Source organism: Simochromis diagramma, unplaced genomic scaffold (assembly GCF_900408965.1).
Source record: "Simochromis diagramma unplaced genomic scaffold, fSimDia1.1 OVJJ01000604.1, whole genome shotgun sequence".
NCBI lineage: Eukaryota > Metazoa > Chordata > Actinopteri > Cichliformes > Cichlidae > Simochromis > Simochromis diagramma.
The window spans coordinates 3,623,279-3,646,366 of NW_024387416.1; the positions used below are offsets into that span (position 1 = coordinate 3,623,279).

General features: G+C 41.8%; 1 protein-coding gene across 11 annotated transcripts in view; it reads left to right on the forward strand.

Moving 5' to 3' along the window:
* The first annotated feature begins 6,397 nt into the window (after positions 1-6,397).
* Positions 6,398-23,088, forward strand: part of LOC120721826 (nuclear factor 1 B-type-like) — a 68,740-nt gene continuing 52,049 nt past the window's right edge. For 2 of the 11 annotated variants that reach the window (XM_040012460.1, XM_040012462.1), the window contains exons 1-2: positions 11,935-12,446; positions 15,012-15,543. In XM_040012460.1, the coding sequence (XP_039868394.1) occupies positions 12,420-12,446; positions 15,012-15,543 (559 nt within the window). In that variant the 5' untranslated portion in view covers positions 11,935-12,419. Of the gene's footprint in view, positions 6,559-10,417; positions 10,828-11,934; positions 12,447-12,511; positions 14,778-15,011; positions 15,544-23,088 lie in introns of those variants that run through there. The other 9 variants (XM_040012461.1, XM_040012458.1, XM_040012459.1 and 6 more) reach the window with 9 other exon arrangements.

The window sequence follows — 23,088 nt, forward strand, 5'->3', positions numbered from 1 at the left end:
AATCCATGCATCTTGTTCATTTTCAGTTTTTTGAAATGAGTTTTCAGGCCTTATTTTGTTTAATTCTGACCTCAAACGGTGGAACTGTTATGTTTTGTAAGTTAATTTGTTACTCCATAAATATGTTTCTTTATGTTTAGGAAGCCTATGACAAGTTGCCAATTTATTATGTTACAAAACTACTATTGTGATTATAAAAGGTATATAGGTATTCATATTCAAATAAATTTGATTCTGAATAAATTTGTGTAATTCGTTTTTTTGTGCTTTTTCACCTACATCTTTGCTTCATCTGAAGCCTCTTTTTTTTTTTTCGAATTAAAGTTAGTTGAGAAGTTAGTGTAGCACATGACAGCTAAATGGCATTTATCAAAGGAAAACGTTGCTTGTAAGAGATGGAAAGGAGTTTTTTATTTTTTTGTTTACCAGAGATCAAAGACGCCAGATTACTTCAAGCTGATAGGAAGGCAGGAGTAACTGAAATAACCGCTTGTTCCAATCATGGTATGCAGAAGACCATCTCTGAACCTTTTAGCAGATGGGCTAGTGCAGCAGAAGACCACCACGGGTGTCACTCCAATCAGCTAAGAACAGGAACTGAGCCCACAATCCACAACAGAAGATTGGAAAATGTTGCTCGGTCTGACGAGTCTCAATTTATAATGCAAATTTGACATAAACAGCCTGACAGCATGGATCCATCAACCATTCAGGCTCTTGTTGTTGGTATAATGGTGAAGGGGATATTTGCTTGCTTTACTTTAGGCCCATTTATACCAAATGGGAATTGAAGATTTAGCACCACAGTCAACCTGGATATTGGTTAGTACTACCAGTACCGTAGTCAGATGGCCTCCCCTGCCACCATATCTCAATCCAATGGAGCACCTGTGAGATGTGGTCAAATAGGAGATTCACATCATGGATGTGATTCAGCATTCATTGCAATAACTTCCCAGTGCAAGTGAAAGAGCAATAACTACACATAGAAAGTGTTAGAATAAACAGTCAGATTGATTACACTACACCATACTGTACAAATGCTCCATTACAAATAAAATACATTTTCTCAGGATTCTATTTGTAACTTTTACTATGAAAATGTCCTTTGAGTATTATTATATATAACTGCTAAGCGGCTAATGTCAACAGCATTAATGGGTTAGCAGCACTCTGACGTTGCCACTGATCGAGATGGAGCTGATGCGAATAACGTTAAACTGATCGTTTTTGTTAAGCTGATTTTTGAACCCCGAAGCCAGCTTTGAGGTTTATATTTGTAGAATCATGAGGTGATTAGTGGATATATAATTCCTTCTGTTTTTTTCCCTTTTTTTCTCTTTGAACAAAAAGTGTTAAGAATATGAGTTAAGAATAACTCATAGACATCTGAAATATGATGAGATGGTGAATCCAGTGAATATGCAACCGTTATTATATTGTATGTATTGAGTTTATTGTAAGTTTTGGATAAAATAAAAAAATCTGCTTTAGATCTCAGTCTATTATTGATATTTTATAATATTAAAACTTGTAGACCAGCAACAAAACATCACAAAACTAATCCCACTAAGTTGCTGAGCATGTAGTTTTACTTGAATTTAATGGATCTCGGTGTCTGAATGAACAGTAGAGCAGCACCTTCCCTGCCGTGCGCACACTGACATCCACTTTAAACAGGAGCATAAATGTTTTTTTGACATTTTTTCACAGTTTTTCAGTGAGTGTCCTACAACTGCGACACTAAAGTCAGGCTGCCTGGCTGCTTTAATTGCTGTTTGCGTCTCTGTGTACAATTACCATACGAGCGATTGTTTCCAGCCAAACGGTCATTGTTCTGAAAAGTTCTTAAGTCTCAGTGAAGCGTGCCTAATGTGTGCACGATCCGTGAACATAATCTGTGTGTGCCGTCCAAAATGGTTACATGCTTTTAGCATACTCTGAACCACACACACACACACACATACACACACACACACACACACATACATAGCCATCATGGTTTTGACCTTCAGCTGTCTACAGCTCCAACAACTAGTCATCGTGGATGGATTTAAAAGATGAGATCGAGACTGTGTGTGTGCATGTGTCCTTTTTTTTAAATTCTTAATGACATTTGGGTTTTAAAGAAATTGAGCATGCATACTTGTTTGCAATAATTTGTCAATATGCTTTATTTTGCTCACCTATTATAATCATCCCAATTCTAAGAAAGCACCCACCAGGATTTTCAGATATGACCAGCTTCCTGAGTGTGCTTGGGTCTTCATATAAACTTTTTATGGTATTTTGGAATAGATTTCAAAATAAAAGAAGCATCCTGTGTGTTTTAATGATGTGAAAACTGCAACAGAAACTAAAAAGTCAAGCCAAGAGGTATTTTACATTTCATATAAACGGCACTATCGCAAGAATGCCGCATTGGTTTCAGTAAGCCTTAAATTTAATTGGTGAGTTTGGGCTTTGGGATGTTAATTTAAGCAGACCAGTCTGCAGCAGCCAGGGTCAAATGTGCTCCTAATCTCTGCTACTAGTTGGTCAGCTGGACTAATTAGATATGGGACCACCTGCTAGTCTCATGGTCTATGACATCTGGCTGAACAAAAGAAATAATTAGCCACATGCTTCATAAAAATAAACTGTGCTTGGAACAGTTATCATATAAGGCTGTTTACCTGTCTAGGATTAGAGTTAGTGGCTTGGCGTGTTCTGCTGCTATGTTGCTCAGGCTAAACTCGGATTAAGTCAACGCTAAGGAACACCGAAATTTATTACTGGAACGCTAATTATGAGGCACACGATCATTTTCAGAATTCTATCCATATGGGCCTCGTATCCGAAATGGCATAATGAGCAGAATCACCCCCATCATTAGATATACTTTGCTTCGATTGCTGGTTCCAACATGCTTCCTTACCTGTTGGGGTCTCTTGGGTCTTTTTATCTACAAAAGTGGACACAAAGCAAATTTAACATCTTTTTGAGACCTAAAATGACAATTCTTACTTCCTGTCTAATTGCTGTCTGATGAAGAAAGAAGTTATTTGTGCAGATCAGTAGCAAATACATGCTAATTAGATTTGTTAGACCTCACTGACTCATGTGCGCGCCTCTCCAGTAGCAGGTGTCTGCTACGTTCCTCCATTTTCCAGCACCACAGCTGAACTTTCTGAACATGGAGGTATTGATTGGCGTATTGATTTTCAAATAAGCTTTCATTGTAGAAAGTAGAAATCCAATTAAAAGTTGAAGTTAATCCACTCAAGACGATGAAATGTATCGATTTTGACTTCAAAATCAATAAGGTGCACGCCGCTCTCGTGAGAGCTCAGTGCTTTCTCCGAAAGAGTGAAGCGCACGCTTTGCATCAACTGAGTAATAGCTCTGGAATGTTATTGGTTTTTTTTCTATCTGCCAGGATATCAAGTTACTGAAAGAAAATTCTTTAAATCCATCCAACTGTGTCAATGCTTGCGCTCTGTTCAAATATATGTAAATCCTACTTTTCCTATGACCCAACTGTAGAAAAACCCATAATTACGCCCATAACAATACCTCATGTCTCTATAGAATATACACCCACTGCCACTTTATTAGTTACGCTTTGCTAGTCTCATTTAAGAGATGCCTTAATTCTTCGTGGCATAGATTCAAGAGGAAACATTCCTGAGAGATTTTTGGTCGATATTGGCGTGATAACATCACAAAGTTGCTGTAGAGTTGTTGGCTGGACATCACGATGCAAGTCTCCCAAAAGGTACTCTGTGAGATTGAGATCTGGTGACTTTAAGGCCACCTTAAAGAAATCAGTTTAAGATGATATGGGTTTTGTGACGTGCTGGAAACAGCCATCAGAAGATGAGTACATGGCGGTCATAAAGAGATGGACATGGTCAGCAGCAATAGGTAGGCTGTGGTTGTCATGATTCGGCTGTGTGGCAGGCAGGAGAGGACCCAAACGCAAACTCACGGAGACAAAACGTAAACTCAAAAACACAGCTTTAATGCTGGCATAAGGTGAAACACAAAAAACAGTACTAAACTTAAACTGGGGAGACTAAAGCACAAGGAGCCACAGGGAAAAAATCACACAGCTATGAGGGAGACTACGACACAGAACTGAGGGAGACGCAGACCTAAATACACAGAGGGTTAACGAGGGAAGTGGGAGCACATGGGGAACACAGGTGACACCGATAATCATAACGAGACACGGCAGGAGTGAACACAACACTGACGGGAGACTCAGGAAACATGGCCTAAATAAGGAACGAAATACAAAAATACAAGGAACTAAGAATACTGGGCCCACATGGCCCAGGACCATGACAGTGGTGGTGTTTCAGCAATCCTTAATTGGTACTATGAGCTACAAAGAAAATATCAGCCACATCGTTACAGCACCACCACCGGCTGAGCTATTGATATAAGGCAGGATGGATACATGCTTTCATGTTTATGCCAAATTCTGACCAGCAGACCAGGGAACTTTTTTGGTGTGGCCAAAATTGGACACTACTTGCCCAGTTTTGTTTTTTCCCGTTTTAGCCGTCCTTCTCATTGTGGCCTTCTGCTGCTTTAACTCATTTACTTTGATTGCCCTTCTACCAGCTTGAAGCGGTCTGGCTATTCTTCTCTGATCTCTGTCATGAAAGAGGCATTTATATTCACCCTAGAACTGGTGCTCACTGGATATTTTCTCTTTTCTCTATAAACCATAGAAATGGTTGTGTGGGAAAAATCCCAGCAGATCAGCAGTTTCTGAAATACAAACATGCCTAAATACATTAAATTGCTGCCATGTGACTGACTGGTGAGATATTTGCATTAACCAGCAAGAGCTGAAGAGGTATACCCAATAAAGTGGCCGGTGTCTTGTTTGATTTTTTTTTTTTTTTTTGTCTCTTTTTACTTGCACAGAGCAAATGAAGGAACATATACTGAGTTCAGTCTCCTAAAAAGACAATCTCAGATTGAAAACATGCAAACTGAACACAGAAACTCCACAGTATTTAACAGCTGGGGCCTTCAAACATAGCTGGTGCGTACTTTTCTGCAAATGAGAAAAAGTCACGCAGTGTCGAGCTACAATGTTAAGTGTGTTGCCGAGCTAAAGATGCGAACCACGTTTCAGTTCACAGGCCTCATCTCAGCTGGGGCACATCAGTAAAATCATTGCACAATAACCTATAACAGAAATCATCTTCCAACTTCTGTTTTCTCATTTAAAGAGCTACAACTTGATCGGCCTGAGATGTCTCAGCTTTTTTCACATCCAGTCAGTCTACCATCATTATATGTTCATCGCTATTTGCAAATATCAGAAGTTCAGAACCTTAGCAGGACGAAAACGGTCCCGGCACCACATTTGGACAGTTGTTTTTTTCTGAATGGGTCAGATTTCTTTCTGTTCCTTTCACATGTAAACCACAGATTTCACTGACACCTTATGTTCCTTTGTCTTAAACTCTGCTCTGAGTGGACATTCGCCTTCCTCTGCTCACTGTCTCCTTGTTGTTTAGGTCACCTCATTTATTTGTTGTAGCTAATGCTAAGTTACTGTTGCTAAGTCCACCCACTGCCCTGTTGCTGGGAAATCCAGCTGCCACGGAGCGGCCTCAGTGAGGAGGATTGGAATGTGGCAGGAGGAGAAAAGGTCTTTTCAGCTGGCATTCAGATAACATTTACATGGACACGCCTAACATCTTAATATATGGATCAAAATACAGTGGGTTCCATTAAAGCCCAGAGACTCTGAAAGGAGCTTTAAAGCAACAGGTCTCATGATGACTACTTGATATTTATGGCTTTTTTTTTTGCTGCTTTTGTTATAAAATGAGGCAAATTTCAATAGGAACAGTGACATCTGACAATCCTTTACCTTAAAATCCTCACAGCAGAATATAGAGGACCTCAGTATTTTCAGATACCCACACAGTGACATCAGACCGCCTCGGTTGTATTGATGAGTGATTCCCAGCACTGGCAGGTTTGTCCTTGGATGAAAATGAGGCTGAGTGATGGGGGAGGCCAAAATGTCAGTGCTGGGTCACAATCAAGTTGCTTCTTACCTTTTATGTTCTTCCAAAATGAAAAGGTTTGACTCGGTCCAGATTTTTATTTTGGCAGATGATCATTTTACATGGCAGTAAATTGAGCAGCAAATTTCTTTTCCATGTTGCTGCAATTCATCTCGAGCACTTGGTGGAACAAATGTAAGAGAGGCAGAGGGGAGGGAGTAAGGGGGGGTTAGTGTGGGAGGGGGGGATGGTGAGGGTTACTGGGTCATGGCTCTTGTAATTACCACAGTCAGGTTCAAGTCACTGGTCAAGCTGTTGCTGATTTTTTTTTTTCTGTCTTCCCATAATGCAACATCATCAAGGACTGTCCTACACGTGGCTCAGCATGCCTCTACTGATGCCCCTTTGATTAGGTGTCTCACCCACCGCCGAGCTGAGTTTGATTGGAGCTGAGAGCCCTGTGATGGCTGAGAAACTGACTGAGAGATCCATTAAGTGGCAGCTTTGCTATGATATATCAGCCAGGACGTGGTGGATGGTAAGTGCTCTCTTTGCTCTTTGCCCTGTGCTCTCCCGTCCATGTTCCAGTCTGCGTCTTTCCGTGTCTGCTTCCAAGTCAGGATTTGTGGAAGAGAGCGATATAGTGAGGAAAGCTTTCCCGATAAAAGATTTTGGCTGCAGAGCAAACTGTCTTGTCAAGTTCCTTTCACAGCCTTCATTTTGATCCATTTTTTAAGAGCATCCTTGGCACTGACGTTCGTTTCCTTCAGGCCTGTAGCTTTAACTCAGATCATTGTAAATTGAGTTATGCTTCAGTTTAGCTGCACACAATAGAGGATTTTAAGGTGAGGATGGACTGGAACAATGTTTTTTGTATTTTCACTGGGATAGCTAACTAAAGGAAGTATTCAACCTGCCTTTTAGCATAAGAGCGCTCCTCAAGTGCACCTCTCCGTGCACCCTCAGCAGTGTTAATTTAGTGTTGCACAAAGAGCCCTTGTCCAGCCCGCGCCTTTCCCATGCTGAAGAGGCAACACAGGCTGACATTTCTTTCTGAATATTTATTTACTTGTCCGGGCACAGGCGAGCTTTTATTGTGCCCCAACTCCAGGGTTTAACTTCGTGTGTATCAGTGTATACAACCCCCCCCCCCCCCATTCTTTCCTCGGTTTTTACTTTATTTTCTCCTGTTTTCACTCGTGGTTTGTGAGTAATTTTAATTGGACACTGCACAGAATTACATTTACCTCACGCCGTTATGAAGGATATAAAAAAAAAGAATACGTGCTTTTAAGAATTCAGGATTCATTATGAGCACAGTTCCAAGCAAACAGGGGACAGAAGACGATGTCAAGTGCATCACTGCCAGGAACAGCAGTTCATTAAATGTGAATGCTGAAAGCTAGAATAGTGAAGGCTTTAGCTGAGATACACTGAGCTGCTCTCTTGCAATAAAAACCGATGTTATGAAAGTAGGAAATTGTGCAATTGGTAGGAAGTTGCAGATCCAACCCATTTAAGCACAAAATCTGTATTGTTTTTCTTGCTTTTTTGGGTTTTTTTTTTTGTTTGTTTGGTTTTTTTTGCAGGAGAAATACACAATTAAATACACAGAAGCAGCAATAGCAGTAGCAGCGCCCTATGTTATATTTAGGGATATATTTTTCAAACTTTTATCAATTATGTTCCTACTTTGAACGATCTTTTCACCCAAACAACCTCTTACTGACACCAAATGTTTTTGGAAGGGGTAAAAAAAAAAGGTCATATAAAGAGTTACAATGCAAAAACTTTCTGTCTGTCATGTACAGTATACCACATAGGATCTGTTCCTGGTTTGAAACGTCGTGTCTCTGCTGCTTTATGTCAGTGATTTAGTGTTGAGTAATATGACGTGAATTTCACAACTCTGGGTCTAATAAAGGTCATCTTATCTTAGCTTTAAAATGTGCCATCTTTCTCCCTTTTTTTAATTTCTTTTTTTAGCCACAAGTCTTGAGAGACTTACATGTTGAGCTTTGTAAGCTAAAGCCAGTAAAAATGTGGTGCATCGTCTCAGTATGTGGAATAAGAGGGAAAAGGGATAAAATTCCATATAAAGTAAAGTAATTAAGTACAACCTCCCCTGATTATAGCCCTTTATTCACACTGCAGCTTAATTAAAATAACTCAAATCAGATTATGTACATTTCAAAAATTGTGTTTTGTGTTCTTGTTTCCTTAACTGTGGAACCTGCTAGAGTTTAAAACCAAAAGGTCACTGCTGGAGCGTAATGGTAGACCCAATGGTAGGTCCATGATAACACTGTTGTACTAAAAAAGTATGTTTAGAGTTTGTTTTTCAAAGGTCTATGCTCTATGAATAATAAATGAATAATAAAATGAAAGATGGCTGGATTGCAAACTACTGACATGTTCATAGAACCGCTGTTAATAATTAATGGTTACATCTGCACTTTTTCTACTGTGACAAGTCAGAGCAGAGCGACAGTAAATTTGTATTTTCGATGAGAAATTCAGACTTTTAGTAAGTCAAAGAAAATACTTGTGGGTCCTGTGCATGCTTGTGACAACCCACTTGGTGTTGGTTGTACCACACTATAACGACCACAGAATTTATTCCCCCAGCTTGCAGTTTTGCTTGCGGCCACATGGGGGCGGTAGCTCCATGTTGAGAGTGCTGAATCTGTGAGGGCTCCTGCCATGTGCGCCGGTGGATCGCACGATACAGGGTTGGATTAATGGAGGCAGAGAGAGAATGGAGTCATTATGAGATAATGATTCAGCCTTTTATGGTAACATTAACAGCAAAAAAGAAGTAAAATGAACAAAGACTAAAACATTCTAAGAAATGTGAACTGAACGTGTCACAAATTATTTATTTACTTTTATTTAAAATTTCCGTTCAATAATGATCTGAAGGAGGGCTTTTAAATCCAAAGGCTAATAGTCAGAGGGACTAAATCTATTCAACCTCCAAGGAGAAAATAGCACAATGCGAACTGACACACTAACATTATCAGACCTGATTTATCTTTCAAATGGTTATCGATCAGTCACTTTTACTACAGCTGAGTCCTCTTAGTCTTAACAATACAAACAAGCGCTGGATACACGTGACTGCGGTGACATTTTTGGATGTTATAAGCAGTGTGTTAATGTCACCACAGCAGTGATGACAGAGGCACTAAAAATCTATTGTGAGACTTTCCATTCAATTTACGATCACATTTTCTGCTATTGTTGTGGATTGGATGCTCTGTGTACAGTAATGGGCATCCACTGAATGATTATTCACGAGTTTAGTCTTTCGATATAGGGAAGATGTGCAGTCTTTTAAACACACCGAACAACATGTGCTGTTAGTGTTTCTCTGTGGGAACAATTGGATAATATTAATAATTAAAATGTGTTCATATATTTTCTTAATGAATATTAACTACGTGTCTCATGAACACGATTTGATCTTGTAGGAAGAGCTTTATTTTCTAGAGGTTGTTCGTTTTTCAAGGTCACTCGAAACAAGCCTGATCTGTCTCCCTTTGTCCGATGAGCACTAATAACCCACACACCTTGTAATGACTATTGCTTCCTCCATGTGTGCCTCCTCCACTATTCGGCCAGCCCTCGTGGGCACATCTTAATATGTGAAAACGTTTTCCAACTATAGTTTACTGTCATTTTACGCTGATAATAGCACTACTGCCACCTCCTCTAACTGCAAATATTGAAAATATGAATCTAATTTTCATTACCACAGGAGACTGCATTTAGGGCAATAACTGCTGCGATGCACTGCTTTCATCATCACTCAGTAACTATCGCTATTCAGCCCTGCCGTCCAGCAGCAGCCGCTCTGTCAACCCCAAACATGCACGTCAGAGGAGCGGAAGTGAGGGGCCCAGGGTACAGAGTCCCGGGGCCACGGCTGCTGGCCAATGAGAGGCAAGAATGTAAAGGCTATTACAAAACTGCGCTCTGACAAGCTGCAGACAAACGGGTTGCTCGTACCGGAAATTGTAATGTTTCAATTTCAAAATAAGATGTATCACGCCAGCATACGAGCCGGAGTTGATCTGAATCTGATATTTCATACAAAAATATTAAGAAAATCTGTGATATAATTCACAGTAGGACAATGCTTTAAAAAATATGCTGCCACCTATTTGAAGTACTTTTTTTTCAGGAAGACCTTATATTTTTGATAAATTCTTGATTTCGTGAAGAGCAATAGCGGCCCCCTAAAATACGCAAACATAGAAGAAATTAATAATAGGTCTCAAGGTATTTTATATATTATTACAATGCTACTTTGGGTAAATATTTTATGTCAATTTTTGTTCAATTAATAGTTTTAAGCGTAAATTGTTTTATTTTGAAAGGTCGTATCGGAAATGGCGCTGTTTAGCCTACGTGCGGTTTGACGGTTAGTGCTGAGAGCCGGAGGGGCGGCAGCCAGCCAGGCAGTGAAAGTGAAGGCGGAGACCAACCCAGTGCCGAAAACTCAGCCTCTTCTGGATCACGTTCAAGTTCACTGGACAACCCTAAAAAACGATCCAAAAAAGTAAGACTTTAAGAGGAAGGAAGACAAGAAAAAAAAGAGAAAAAAACGCGAGGTGCTCCTAACTTCTTCTCACCGATATCTGCCAAGAATTGTCTTCCGGTGTTGACTTTTTTTCTTGCGAGCACTACAAGAGAGAAAACCCTTCAAAGCACAAAGTTGAGCGTGAGAAATGTGAAGCTACCGGCTTGTGTGTTTCAACCAGGCTCCAGGATTCCCCATTAATCCATGCAGTACAGTGCAATGGTACGTGAACGTGGATCATTACTACTTTGAAATGTTGTGTAGCAATCCTTGTGTACCTTTCTTTAAAAAAATATACTGTCCCGTCCTCGCGGCTGGTGGGGGGGAGAGGAGAAATGTGGAGAGGTGGGTTGACTTTGCAGGGACCACAACACAGGCACGGTCGGGCCAAAATTGTTGTAAACTTGGCACAGACTGTCCCGCAGCCTATGTTAACATCCCAGTCCCCCTTAATCTGGCAAATGAGCTCCGTGTAGACTGTTAACAGCTCTGTAGGGCACACACGTGCGCGCGCACTGTAGCGGCACCGTAACAATGTTTAACTTTGACTCCTTTTAGCTCTACTACTATAATGTTACTGTACACCTACCCACCAAGCTTCGCCCTAAATGAGCACTTCCTAACGGCGTTATCAACGCTTTTAAGTCAGGGAGTTTTATTTTGAGGAGGGGTTTCTGAGAGCACAACATAATTTAATAAATTAAAACATTTAATACCTATAAACTCATTTTAACGGGTGCTAAAGTTTAAGCTAGGTGTCCCTTTTACCTATTGTTTCTAGAACAATGCAGGCTAATTGTGTTGGAAATAGGTTTTAAAAAAAAAGTTTAATAAAGTGTACCTCCCTTTATTTCTGTCCCCCCTAAAGAAATCATATTTTAAGAAGTTCTCCAGCAGACGTTAACAGGCTAATAAAGTACTGCTGCTTGGTGTGTAACTGACAAGCTAAAAGGTTTGTTATCACTGTGAGCCACCAACACTGCGTTGAATTATCTGAACTGGAAACGTAGAGTGCGTGTGTCTTGTTGACACGGAGCTCGGTGGTTAAAAAAGGGTGGCAGCGGGACGTTTTTCCCCCCCGTTTGTTTACGTTCGTGTATGTGACCGAGGCTGCGGTCCAAAGTCCCAGAAGGTCATAAAATAATTCTGCAGAAGGAAGGAAGGAGGGAGGTGTGCATTTATGTGTGTGTGTGTGTGTGTGTGTGGGGGGGGGGGGTTAATGAATTTTATGCGGTGTGTTCATATAAAGCCGAGAAGGAGAAGAAGGTGCTTGAAGGGGTTGGATATGGTGTGTGTTTGGAAGGGGGAGGAGGGGGAGGAGTGTGACTGTGCAATTACGTGGGTGAAAAAAGTTGGGTCTGATTTGCTGGAATCGCGCAGGACCGAGGGCGCACCGGTCGATTTCATATCAAGTTTGGTTAAAGCAGGGGTGAACATCCCACACTCGGCGCCCTCTGAAGCTCCCCGTAATGCTTTCATGAGATAACGCCGCACAGAGACGCGCGCAGAGCCCCGTGCAGTTCAGGAGTACAGCAGCGGCAGCCTCGTTTCGCACACCGGCTCTACGAGTACAGTCCGTGCATGTCAACTTAAAAACAGAGAATAAAAAATCGCCTGCAGAAAATCTGTCTTTCTCTGCGGTGAAGACAATCTCTGGATTTGCAGAAATTCATGGATGTTATTGGATAATTACTTTTGGTTTTTACGCGGATCCACAGAGTCTCGCATAGCGCACAGCGGATCCAGGAATGGCGCGATAAAGTGATCTGAGGAATCGCTCCAAGTACAGTCACTTTCTGTGTAGCCGTCTCGTCATGTATTCCCCGATTTGTCTAACTCAGGTAATTGTGTCTTTTTTTTTTAAAGTTATGCATCTTATCGCTGTGATTTTTAATTTGTATAAAAATTGTCACACGGGTTGTTTGTTTTTTTTGTTTTTGTTTTTTTTTGTTTTAGCCCGGGAATAGAAAGTTGAGTGTCTGCGCTGTGAATTACTTTCATAATTCTTATAAATAATACAGACTTTCCCTTGTAAGTAAAAAATAAATAAATAAAAGATATGGCATTAAAGCGAGGCAAAAACTTCTCGACTGAGATTATATGTTTTTGTGATAAAGTCGTGACACATATATTTTAAAATGTCTTTTCTACGAAAGTCCTAACGAAAGATCGGCTGTGTCCTGTTGGCGCTTGAAGTGCAAATCTTCACACGTTCTTCGCTCTTTACAAACTTTTGCGTAAAGATGAGTTTTAAGATAGAACCAAAAGACTCTATTCTTGCTAATCCTGTGTAAGTGGTGCAGGTATTTTTCTCTGGTTTAATTAGCTTATTTGCGTCCTCCAATAACCTCTCTCTGTCTCTCTCTCTCTGTCTCTCTCACACACACACAGGCGCGCACCTCCCGGCCCTGCTTGAGCTGTGGCTATACATATATATTTATATATTTATGTATATATATTTTCCAGGCGTATATTTTTATTTAGAATAAGGCCCCCATACTTTAGGGAAGTGAAGTTGGAAGAAGATAAAGCCACTTGCACTGTAGAAAGATCAAACGCGTGATAAAGTTGATTCAGCGGTTGGACAGAGTAGCTGACTGTTTTGGCTGACTCAGTTTTACTGTTTATATTTTACTTGGCATAAGTAAGTGATTGACTGAGATGTGGTTTAGCTTGTACTTAAGAGGATTGTGCTTTTATGGCCCCAGCTGAAGTGCACTGCACAGGCCCTGGCCAAGTCATTTATCTTTACAGCATTTGGCTTTAACCTGGCTAGAAAAAAAAAATTAACAGAATATTTAAAGTGATTTTGAGCAGGAGTGAAAAAAGGATTTGAGAAACAGTTGCGAGCGAACACATTTACTAGCATTTACACTTGCTTTTGTCATTTTAATTGGCAGCTTTATAGTGAGGAGATGACATTAAAAGAAGTTTTGAATGGATTTTTAACCTCTCTGAAAGACAATGAGGAGCTATACTATTCACAGTGAATATAATACATTTACAAGCTGTTAATGGAATCTGCAACATACACAGAGTTACCTCTTTCAGTGTAATAAATGATCATAATTTGACATTAGTGTACTGGAGCAGAGTTTTATCGGCGATGGAGCCTGAGACCAGAAATGTGGCTTTTTAGAGGAGCACCAGCAGCAGCCACAGATAGAGAGGGGATTTCTGTGGTTTGCTATAGCCGGCTTGTTGCCTGACTGCCTACAAAAAGAACAATAACTCGTCAAAAGTCTTCCCACCCTAAAAACGCCTGTGTATAGTTATTAAATCTGGCATTTTAATGACCTCAAACAAAAATAATTTAATGTTTCCACCCCTCAGCTGCAGTCCTTTCTGCTGATTCCTAGAGATTCCCAGAGAACAAGAATTAAGAAATGAAACAAATATAATTTATTGTTGAATCAGTGAAGCAGTATTAATATTAGCCATTTAGTTGCTGAGTTGTTGTAGGAATTAGTGTCTTTTTTTTTTTTTTGTATTTTTGAAGGGGGGAAAAATTGAGTGGCAAAAAATCCATAATGACGTGTTTTATTCAAAGGTAACAATTTTGTAATGCAACACAAAGTAGTGTAATATGACTGTAATACGAAATGAGTTAAACAAAAATGAATAGCTAAATAAAAGTGAGATGAAACATTTTAACAGTAGGCCGGGCTGCATAACCTCAACTTTTAGGAATGAAGCTGGGCAGGTGCCATTCCATGTGTTAACCTCAATGCTTGAAACGATTTGGCATGAAATCCTTTGAGTACTCGATCAACCTTTGCAAATACCTTTCACACTATTGCTTCATTTGATGTGCCGCCTCTCTCGCCTGCCTGTGTTTTATTCCGTTTTGTACATTAAGCTGGCATGTATACATGAGGCCGCGTGCATCGTGTCTGAAGAATGAGTATCTCTCTGACTTCCTTTTTTTATTTTTTATTTTTTTAATGGTTGCATCCCACTTCCAGATTATGGTATGTGGATAGTTTGATAAGAGAAATGCAACTGTGTGGGGCGCATGCTCCCTGCAGCACCAGCAGCAGCAGTGTTACAGGAGTCCCACTCAGAGCATGCTCGTGAAATGCGAGCAGAGCTGCAAGTGCATTCAGTCACCGGGCTTCGAGTTGATATAAACGGTGGAATTTACTTGTCACACCTGCAGCATATCTAGGATGGTAAAGCTAGAGTTCCTAATATAAAGAGATCATTCTTAGCTTGAAGAAACTGCCAGTGACATTATGTGACTGATTATGAGGGATTTTAAAATTGTGGTCTGACTTCCCTTCTGCTTTAAATTAGTAGCTGGGTAAACACATATTTCTTCATGTTTGATGACATGAGTTTCTGATTCCGTTTCTCTCCTTCTCTTTCTGTCTCTTTCTCCACACTGTGCCCCTCGGATGCTCCAGGATGAGTTTCATCCCTTCATCGAGGCACTTCTTCCTCACGTCCGCGCCATCGCCTACACGTGGTTCAACCTCCAGGCCAGAAAACGCAAGTACTTCAAGAAGCACGAGAAGCGGATGTCCAAGGACGAGGAGCGCGCGGTGAAGGATGAGCTTCTGAGCGAGAAGCCCGAGGTTAAGCAGAAATGGGCATCCAGGCTGCTAGCCAAGCTGCGTAAGGACATTCGGCAGGAGTACCGGGAGGACTTTGTCCTCAGCGTGACGGGCAAGAAGCCCCCTTGCTGCGTGCTATCCAACCCGGACCAAAAGGGCAAGATACGACGAATCGACTGTTTGCGGCAGGCCGACAAAGTATGGCGTCTGGACCTGGTGATGGTCATCCTCTTCAAAGGCATCCCTCTGGAAAGTACAGATGGCGAGCGCCTCGTCAAGTCTCCACATTGCACCAACCCAGCACTTTGTGTCCAGCCACACCACATAACAGTATCAGTCAAGGAGCTGGACTTGTTTCTAGCATACTATGTCCAGGACCAAGGTAGGTTTCAAGTTCATACTGATTCTCTTTGTGTGTGAGAGAGAGACAGTTAATGTTGTGCGTGTGTGTGTGTGTGTGTGAGAGAGTGTGAGTGATGATTTAGCAAGGTCAAGAGTCGCATGAGTTATTTTCTGGCAATTCTAAATCTGCCAGAGGAGCAAATGTACGACTGTGACGGTCAGTACTGTGCATACATTTATACCACAAACATTTTTATTTTTCTAAGCAAGCCTCATTACAAAAACAATGTCATCAAAATTAGATAAGACCATGTGTTAACTGTGTTTGCTTTGCTGAAATCCAGCAGCAGCTTATATCCCTGTAATTCTCCTGTAATTATTCAGTTACCTTGTACACACACAACCACACACACACACACACACACAGGATTGCACAACTGCACACACACTGCATAACTGATCCATTTGTTTGGAAATCAAGTGGTGGCATTTGTGGAAAGTTTCAGTCTTAAATGTCCAAATGCTGAATATATGGAGCAGTGTTATATTTTATTAATTCATTTATAAATAAATAAATAAATAAATGACATTTAATGTAACCTAAGATTTTAAAAAAAAATCTTTCACTTCTTAATCTCAATATTTTAAAAATAATCATGGCATTTGTCCCTTTTTAGTTTTCATTCCACGCTAAAAATTTCAAACTGGTTTGTCTGCAAACACTGTTGATTTTCCACCAATTAAAATGGTAATACGTGTGATCAATAAAGAGATTTCTAATAGTAAGTCACATTACAGACATAAAAACACTTTCAGCTGTTATAAAATTTAAAGTTTCTGTTTTTTCTGTTTTCTTCTTTGTGTGTCATGTTATTTCATGTTATTTTCCCGATCCCTAAAAAAACTGGATTCTTTTACATGAAAGGTTTAGAGGACACATTTTGCACAGTTTAGGAAGTGTACTTTATAAGAGGGTAATAGTTATAGTTTTTGTCATGCATATATTTTAAATTGATGTTTTAATTTATTTCTTTTTCTTTCCAGAATTAATTTGCTAGGATTTCTTTCTTTTTTTTCCCTTTAATAAAAAATAGTAAACATGGCCGCAAAAATAAAATAAAGGCATTTCTGAAAGTCCAGAATAGAAACGGTGTTTCTAGTGTACATCACCAGAAACTGGTTTACATAGTCAGTCATGCAGACTGTAAACTGTGAGATTTTCACTCAGAGCATGATCAGAGCAACGCCGCATTCAGATGTGATCTCTTCCAGGTTCAATGAGTTCTACAGAAAACACTTTTCACAGGATACTGTGAATGATGTTGTTTTTTTTCTTACTCGGATCTCGAATCAGATAACACCTTTAAAAAGCCTTTGAAAATGAAATTCAGGTCTCTTCTGACTGCGAGTAAACACATTTCAGTCATATACATCCCACACTTTTAAACCTCTCATGTGCTGCCCTTAAATCTACTGCAACCACACCGAATAGCCGCCACTACACTGTGCTCCCATTGGAGGGTAGTGGTATAGCTAGCTCATTATCATCAAACCCTGAGCGCCATTTTGTGTTTGATAAGTGCCAGGGAAAGCAGAAGGCACAGCACAGAGACAATAATGGTTGCCATTGGCACCGGGGTTGGCATCAGACCCTCTTTTGTGTCTTTTGTAGGATGCCACCGCTTCCCTGGTTTACATCTGCTGCATTTTGAACTGCTCAGTACCAACTCGAGAAACGGCATTTAGTGCTGTTTTTTCACAAAACTGACTTTATAAAACAGCCGCTGTTTTAGTAAACTGTATCTGAGTAGAGAGGACGATCATATTGAAGATTCGTTTCAGTGTTTATAATAAAAGGTTAAAATAATGTCATGTTTTTCTATATGGGAACGATCATTTGCCGCCATCCTCAAAATTCCCATTGAGTGAAATGCTTGGCAAACGCCGAATAGCGGGGATCACTCAGATGGCCGTGTTTTTCTTTTCCTTCTCCAGTTTTTGCAAACTAAAGCGTCGCCTTCTTTTCTTTAAGTTACCGAGCGGTCCACAAACCCAGACAATGCAGCCATGTTGTGGTAGCGTGCGGCACGGCGCCATTTTGTTTTACACGGTGCCAGGGAGGCAGGCAAAATCACCAGTAATGGTTGTTAGAGGTTTGGAGGTTGGCATCAAACTCTCTTTGTCTGCTTGCAGCGTGCCTTTGATTCGTTGGTTGGCATCCGCAATGCAGTGGGCACGTTGGGAAAGTTTTTTGACAGTGGCAGAATGGAAGCCGCTGCCTTTGTTCTGCTGCAACTGCACGAAACAAACAAACATACAATCAAACACAAAGAAAGTAGCAAACGGCTCGGGCTGCAACAGAATCTGGTTTTTGTGCGAACTTTGTGGGGGGGAAAAAAGAGCGAGTTCGGACTGTGATTTTTAATGTAGTTCTGCTTCTGCCGTGTTTTCTAATCCGTTATTTCGCTGCTGTTATTTATTCTGGAAAATCTTTTTTTGTTGTTGTTACTTTTCGTGAGAAAAAAAATGGGGTTCATAGAGTGTTTGTTTTTGATTCTGGTGGGCTGCTGCCTGAGAAAGGTCGGCGGGTTGGCAGCGAGTGTACCGGGTGAATTTTGAGAGGGCACTCAGCTCCCTTGTTCTGGGGCACAGACGCGTTTAGCCAGGCAGAGCTGTAGCACCCATGTGCATGCCCAGATGAATGCCCGCTGGGAAGTAGGCTGGGGGCTGGGAGTGGGGGTTGTGGCATCCATTGTGCCAACTGGCAGGCCGCGTTCAATGCAGGGCCCGGGCTTCTCACACTCACACACACATACTGCCGTGGTAATCCACTGCACCATTTTATCATTTTCCAATAAAACAAGAAGGGGAATTCTTATTTGTTTTTGTTTTTTTCAAATCATCAACTCTCACCTCCTAGATTCATATTTTGCATATCCAGTTTGACAGCGTGATGGAATAGTTGCAACGGGGCATGTAGATAATCATCGTGTCGGGACATGCTGGGAGTCTCTAGGCCTCGTTTGTATGTGGTTTTTGTTAGGCTGCTCATCCCTGTTTGTTCACTCAACTGCAGAGATATACTTATTGTGTTCACTTGTTCTTTCTGGCCATGTATGGAAAAAAGGAGAAATTAGAGAATAACATTATAAAAAGGCTTTTTTTATTAAGATTATTAAGATCTTACATGATCTTCAGTGACTAATTCCTAAAAAGATTTCCGAGCATTTAGAAAGTTGGCAGTGGATTTCCTTAGAAACCGTGAGAGTCGAGGATTGCTGAGGTAGTCCAAATCGGGATGAAAGAAGTCAAGGTCAAGCAGCCTTCCCATTAGTCGTGTGCTGAAAGTTAACGTGGCCATAAAACATCATTACCTTTACTCCCACCCCCACACCCCCTGTGATGTTTTTTTTTCCATGATAGTTTGTAGAAATGGATGGATTACCTCCGGATACAAGCCGCCATGTTAATCAAAACCTTGTTTTACAATTGCCAGGCTTAACCTCTGCCCCTAAGGTCACGACCTTTACAAAGAGATGTGACAGGGTGTCCTCTGAAGTTTAATTGAGCAAAACAGATCAGTGAAAACATGCCTGTGCCGGCCCGGGGCACGTGGAGGAGGAAGACTTTTTGCCGTGGGGGTGGTGGTGGTCAGCAGAGCTGTTGGGGAAGGGCGGATTCTCTTAAGCCCCTGTCGTTGAACTCTTCAATCGGGGTCAAACCACAGCAGTCATGGGATCACCGGTGGTCTCTTGGCAACTGTTTGTCTCCGCTCCTCTGCCACTTCTTGTGGTATAGCCGGTGGTCCCTTGGTTCACTGGCCTAAGTGAGGGGGAGTAAGCCCTTGTGATTGTCTCCCGCACACACCCCTTCACCCAATGAACCAATCCCTCAAGCTGGGTAGTCTGGCTGGTCGGTATCTTCAAGACTCTCCACTGCCTGCTCGCCACACTGCTCGGGATCGCTGTTTGCATCTTGTTTTCCGCCTGGCTGCCTCAGAGGCTTTGGTCAGGCGGCCAGTGCGGAGGTCTGACCTTCTGGGTCACAGTGGAGGTCTGTGACTAAGCAAAACATCTAACCCTCCCTGCCTCTCTCCCCCCTCGTATCCCCTTATCCTCCTCTGCCATCAGGAATCACCCCTGCGGCACACTGCCCGGCCAAGTGACTCTCACTCCTTTTCTCTCCCGTTCTCTTTTCTTTTCTCAGTCCCTGGCTTTCCCTCAAGCCTGAGACTCCGACCATGACAGCTGTCCCAGGCCCAGGCGCTTGGCCAGAGAAATGGCGGCTGGGTTTATGCCAGAAACGTGAAACAAAACTTGTTGTAAGGAGGAGCGCATTAAAGACACCGCTGTCAAGTTTAACTACAGTTACGCAACTCCTTGTAAATTTTGTGCCATAATGTTAGAACAAGTCTGGAGAATGGCTCTCATTGCAGTCGAGATGGAGTTTTATCTTGAACATGAATTTTAAGGAACAAGCTAAACCCCAAACCCTGGGAAAAACCGTAACCACTGATGCCAGAGATATATAGAAAAAACTCTTCACAGTGAACTGCACAACCCTGTGCTTAGCTTCCACTGCTGGCTTCCTTATTAGTATGCAATAGAGCCTGCGGTGTCTGGCTACCTCTCTCTCAGAGCCATAACCTATCGAACACATTCTCTCAATCTAATCCACTTAGAACTCCCTCCCAGCTTCACCGCTTGCCTTATTGATTTCCGCTTCCCACTAAATGTCTTCCCGATCCTTTTTCTCTTAACCCGGCAGCTATTTATGTTTTGCAGTGCAGCCTTTCTTTCTTTCCTTTTCTTTTTTTTTTTCACTTGCTTTCTTGCTCTCTCGCTTATTTTCTTTCTGTATTAATGTCTTCACCCCCTTTCCGGGATCTTTGGTTGTTTTGTGATCTCCATCTGACTTCCTTCTGCCTTCTTTCCTCTCCTGCTCTTTCTCAAACAGTAACCTGGGTGCATTGCAGCCAGGTTGCCTGGCACAGTATGAAGCTTGTGTTATTAGCAGCGGGGCTTTGCTCGAGCAAATACCTCAAGGCTTAAACAGGCCGTGTTACCTCCTTAGCCCTCTTTTGTGTGCCATGTGTACATAAATCGCCATGGAAACAAGGCAACTCGGAGCAGAGGCCACAGAGAAATGTGGATGCTTTCTTTCTCAACAAAATTTACAACTCCCTCCTTTGCTCCGCTACAGTGTGTTTAATTTGCTTGTGTCACAGTTTGCGCTGTTGCATCTGTCAAAAAAACGGGACGAGGCCTTTCTTCTGCATTGTGAGGCTCAGGCATTGTGTTGAAAAGGCTTTTCTTGTGTATTTCAGCAGGAGACTCAGTTTTGCGTTCGTGGCTACACTTGGTTAAGGTCTGCAGTTTGTGTCATTAGTCTATGGTTAAGATCTCAGCTTCCCCACACTTTCCCAGGCTTTTTTGGGGAGGACCCCAAATGCATTTCAAATCCCCCCGAGGCCACTTGACTGGAGGACCGGCACCTCCCACTTCACCCGGATAGATTCCCCACCCCCCATCCTGTCTGCCAGTCCTACCAAATGAAGACAAATGGGTACATTCACACTTATCCCAGACCTTATCACTGTCCTGCCTTACAAAGCGGGCCCTCCCTGCTGCCTGAGCTTCTCCATCCAGTGGCTGCGCCCTCTTCTTCACCGTTGTACTAGCGTAACTGCTAGAAAAACCTACTGTTGTCCCATCTGCCTGCTAGACTGGTCATGTAAGACAGCAGAGTCTGGAGTGAAAAGAAGGATAAGAAGGTTTAGAGGGAAGACAAAAAGTCTTAGTTAGAGAATTTGTGTGAAGATGTTCTTTGACCTTGCATTTTTTCCAGTCAGTCAGGAGAAAAGCACCCTCGAGTATCAGAATGAGACTTTTATGCAAAAGCCAGTCCCCTTCACCCAGGATGGAGGCTTGTGAACAACCAATGAAGGGAAGAAAAAAAAAAGGAAGGGGTAGTAGGTGGGGTGTTATTGGGAACTTTGGGCAGGGACAGACAATCGGAGTGGTTGCCCAGGAGACACTGACTTCTCTGAGCAGCACCCCCCACTCTGCTTTGCCCCATCAAAGTCTTTTCAGGCCAGACAAGGCCGATCAGTGGCCTAGAGTGATGGTTGTCTCTTCCTTTGTCTGGCGTTACAGTACGGCCCATCACTGTGACGGCTCGACAAGACCTGAGTGGAACAGAAAAAGAGAGGCCCGCCATCACAGCGCCGTGCGAAATGTACTTTTGGGTGGGCATGTTGTTGTTTGGGGTGGGGGGCGAATCCCCAGAGAATTTCTTTCTAAAGTCAGTGCAGTGGGTCAGAGAGGGGATATGGTGTCTGGGGCTTGGGAATGGCCTGCTTGGGACGGATTCATCAGCACCCCATTGAGTTGTCAAAGCAAGCAAAAGGAGCTGCACTCCTCCCTCGCATATGTTGGGTTGACTTTTCCCAAAAAAAAAAAAACCCTCCCAAATTTAGAAACCAACTGTTAAGCAGCAGATCAATAAACAATAAACACTGAGTGCATATATATTATTTTTACTGGCTCTTACAGTAAGAAAAGTTAGATAGCAAAAGAGGGGGAAAAGAAGTCATTTACATTTTTAGCATGTACAGCAACTTGTTTTCACGAAGAAGCAGCAGGGCTGTGTTTGATTAAAGTGAGCCATACACGGGGTAGACAGGAGGAGAGGAAATGTGGACTCCTCGTTGTTTGTAACGACATGAAAATCCCATATCTCAGGATCACCAAACTGCAGATGTTACACATTTTCCACAGAGGTACTTTCTCCTCTGTCACAGGCAGTTCTGCTTCTCTCTTTACATCAAGGCATTAGTAAAAAAAACTCAGTGATTAAAAAGGAGAACAGAAAAGTGCACATTTCCTTCATATTATCTGTAGATGCATGTGCATAAATATGGGAGAATTGCACCGCCATAAATGCAGCATTCACAACAACCCAGCAACTTAAATCAGAAGTGAAAATAAGCTCTTCCTATTTTAAACCATACTACAAATTGTAATCACAAAATGTAGCTATTAATTATAACTTTTTCAAAATGAAATGAGGGGAATTTTGATGTTGTAGTAGTGATGAAATTGTTAGCCCAAAGTGCTAATACTTGTGTTAGGAGTGGGCTGGTCCAGTGCCGTGTGTGCTCCCGTGATTAAAGCCAGCAGGAGCACTAACAGGATAGTTAATGAAGTCCATTATTTTTCTTGAAGAAGAAGAGGCTTCGTTACCATGGTGTCCACTAAAAGTCTGTGTGACGATCCGGATCCCAACAGCTTGAGTTCTTCTCGAATTGTCCCGCTCTCTATGCTGGCACAAAGCTCCAGCTGGTTGTTTAGCTCACAGGGACTTTCAGAGAAGCGTCCCTAAATTTGACATGCAAATCCAAAAATGTACACATGGAGACCTGTGTTCTCACTTATGCACGTAGAAACTGCAACAAATCCGTCTTGTGGTTACTCACCTGCACTTCTCCTCAAAAGACTGCGTTTAGTTTTGGTGAGCAGCAACTCCTCGCCACTCCGGCAGCTGTCAGGCATAAAAAAGAAAAAGCTGAAAGTGGGATTCCTTT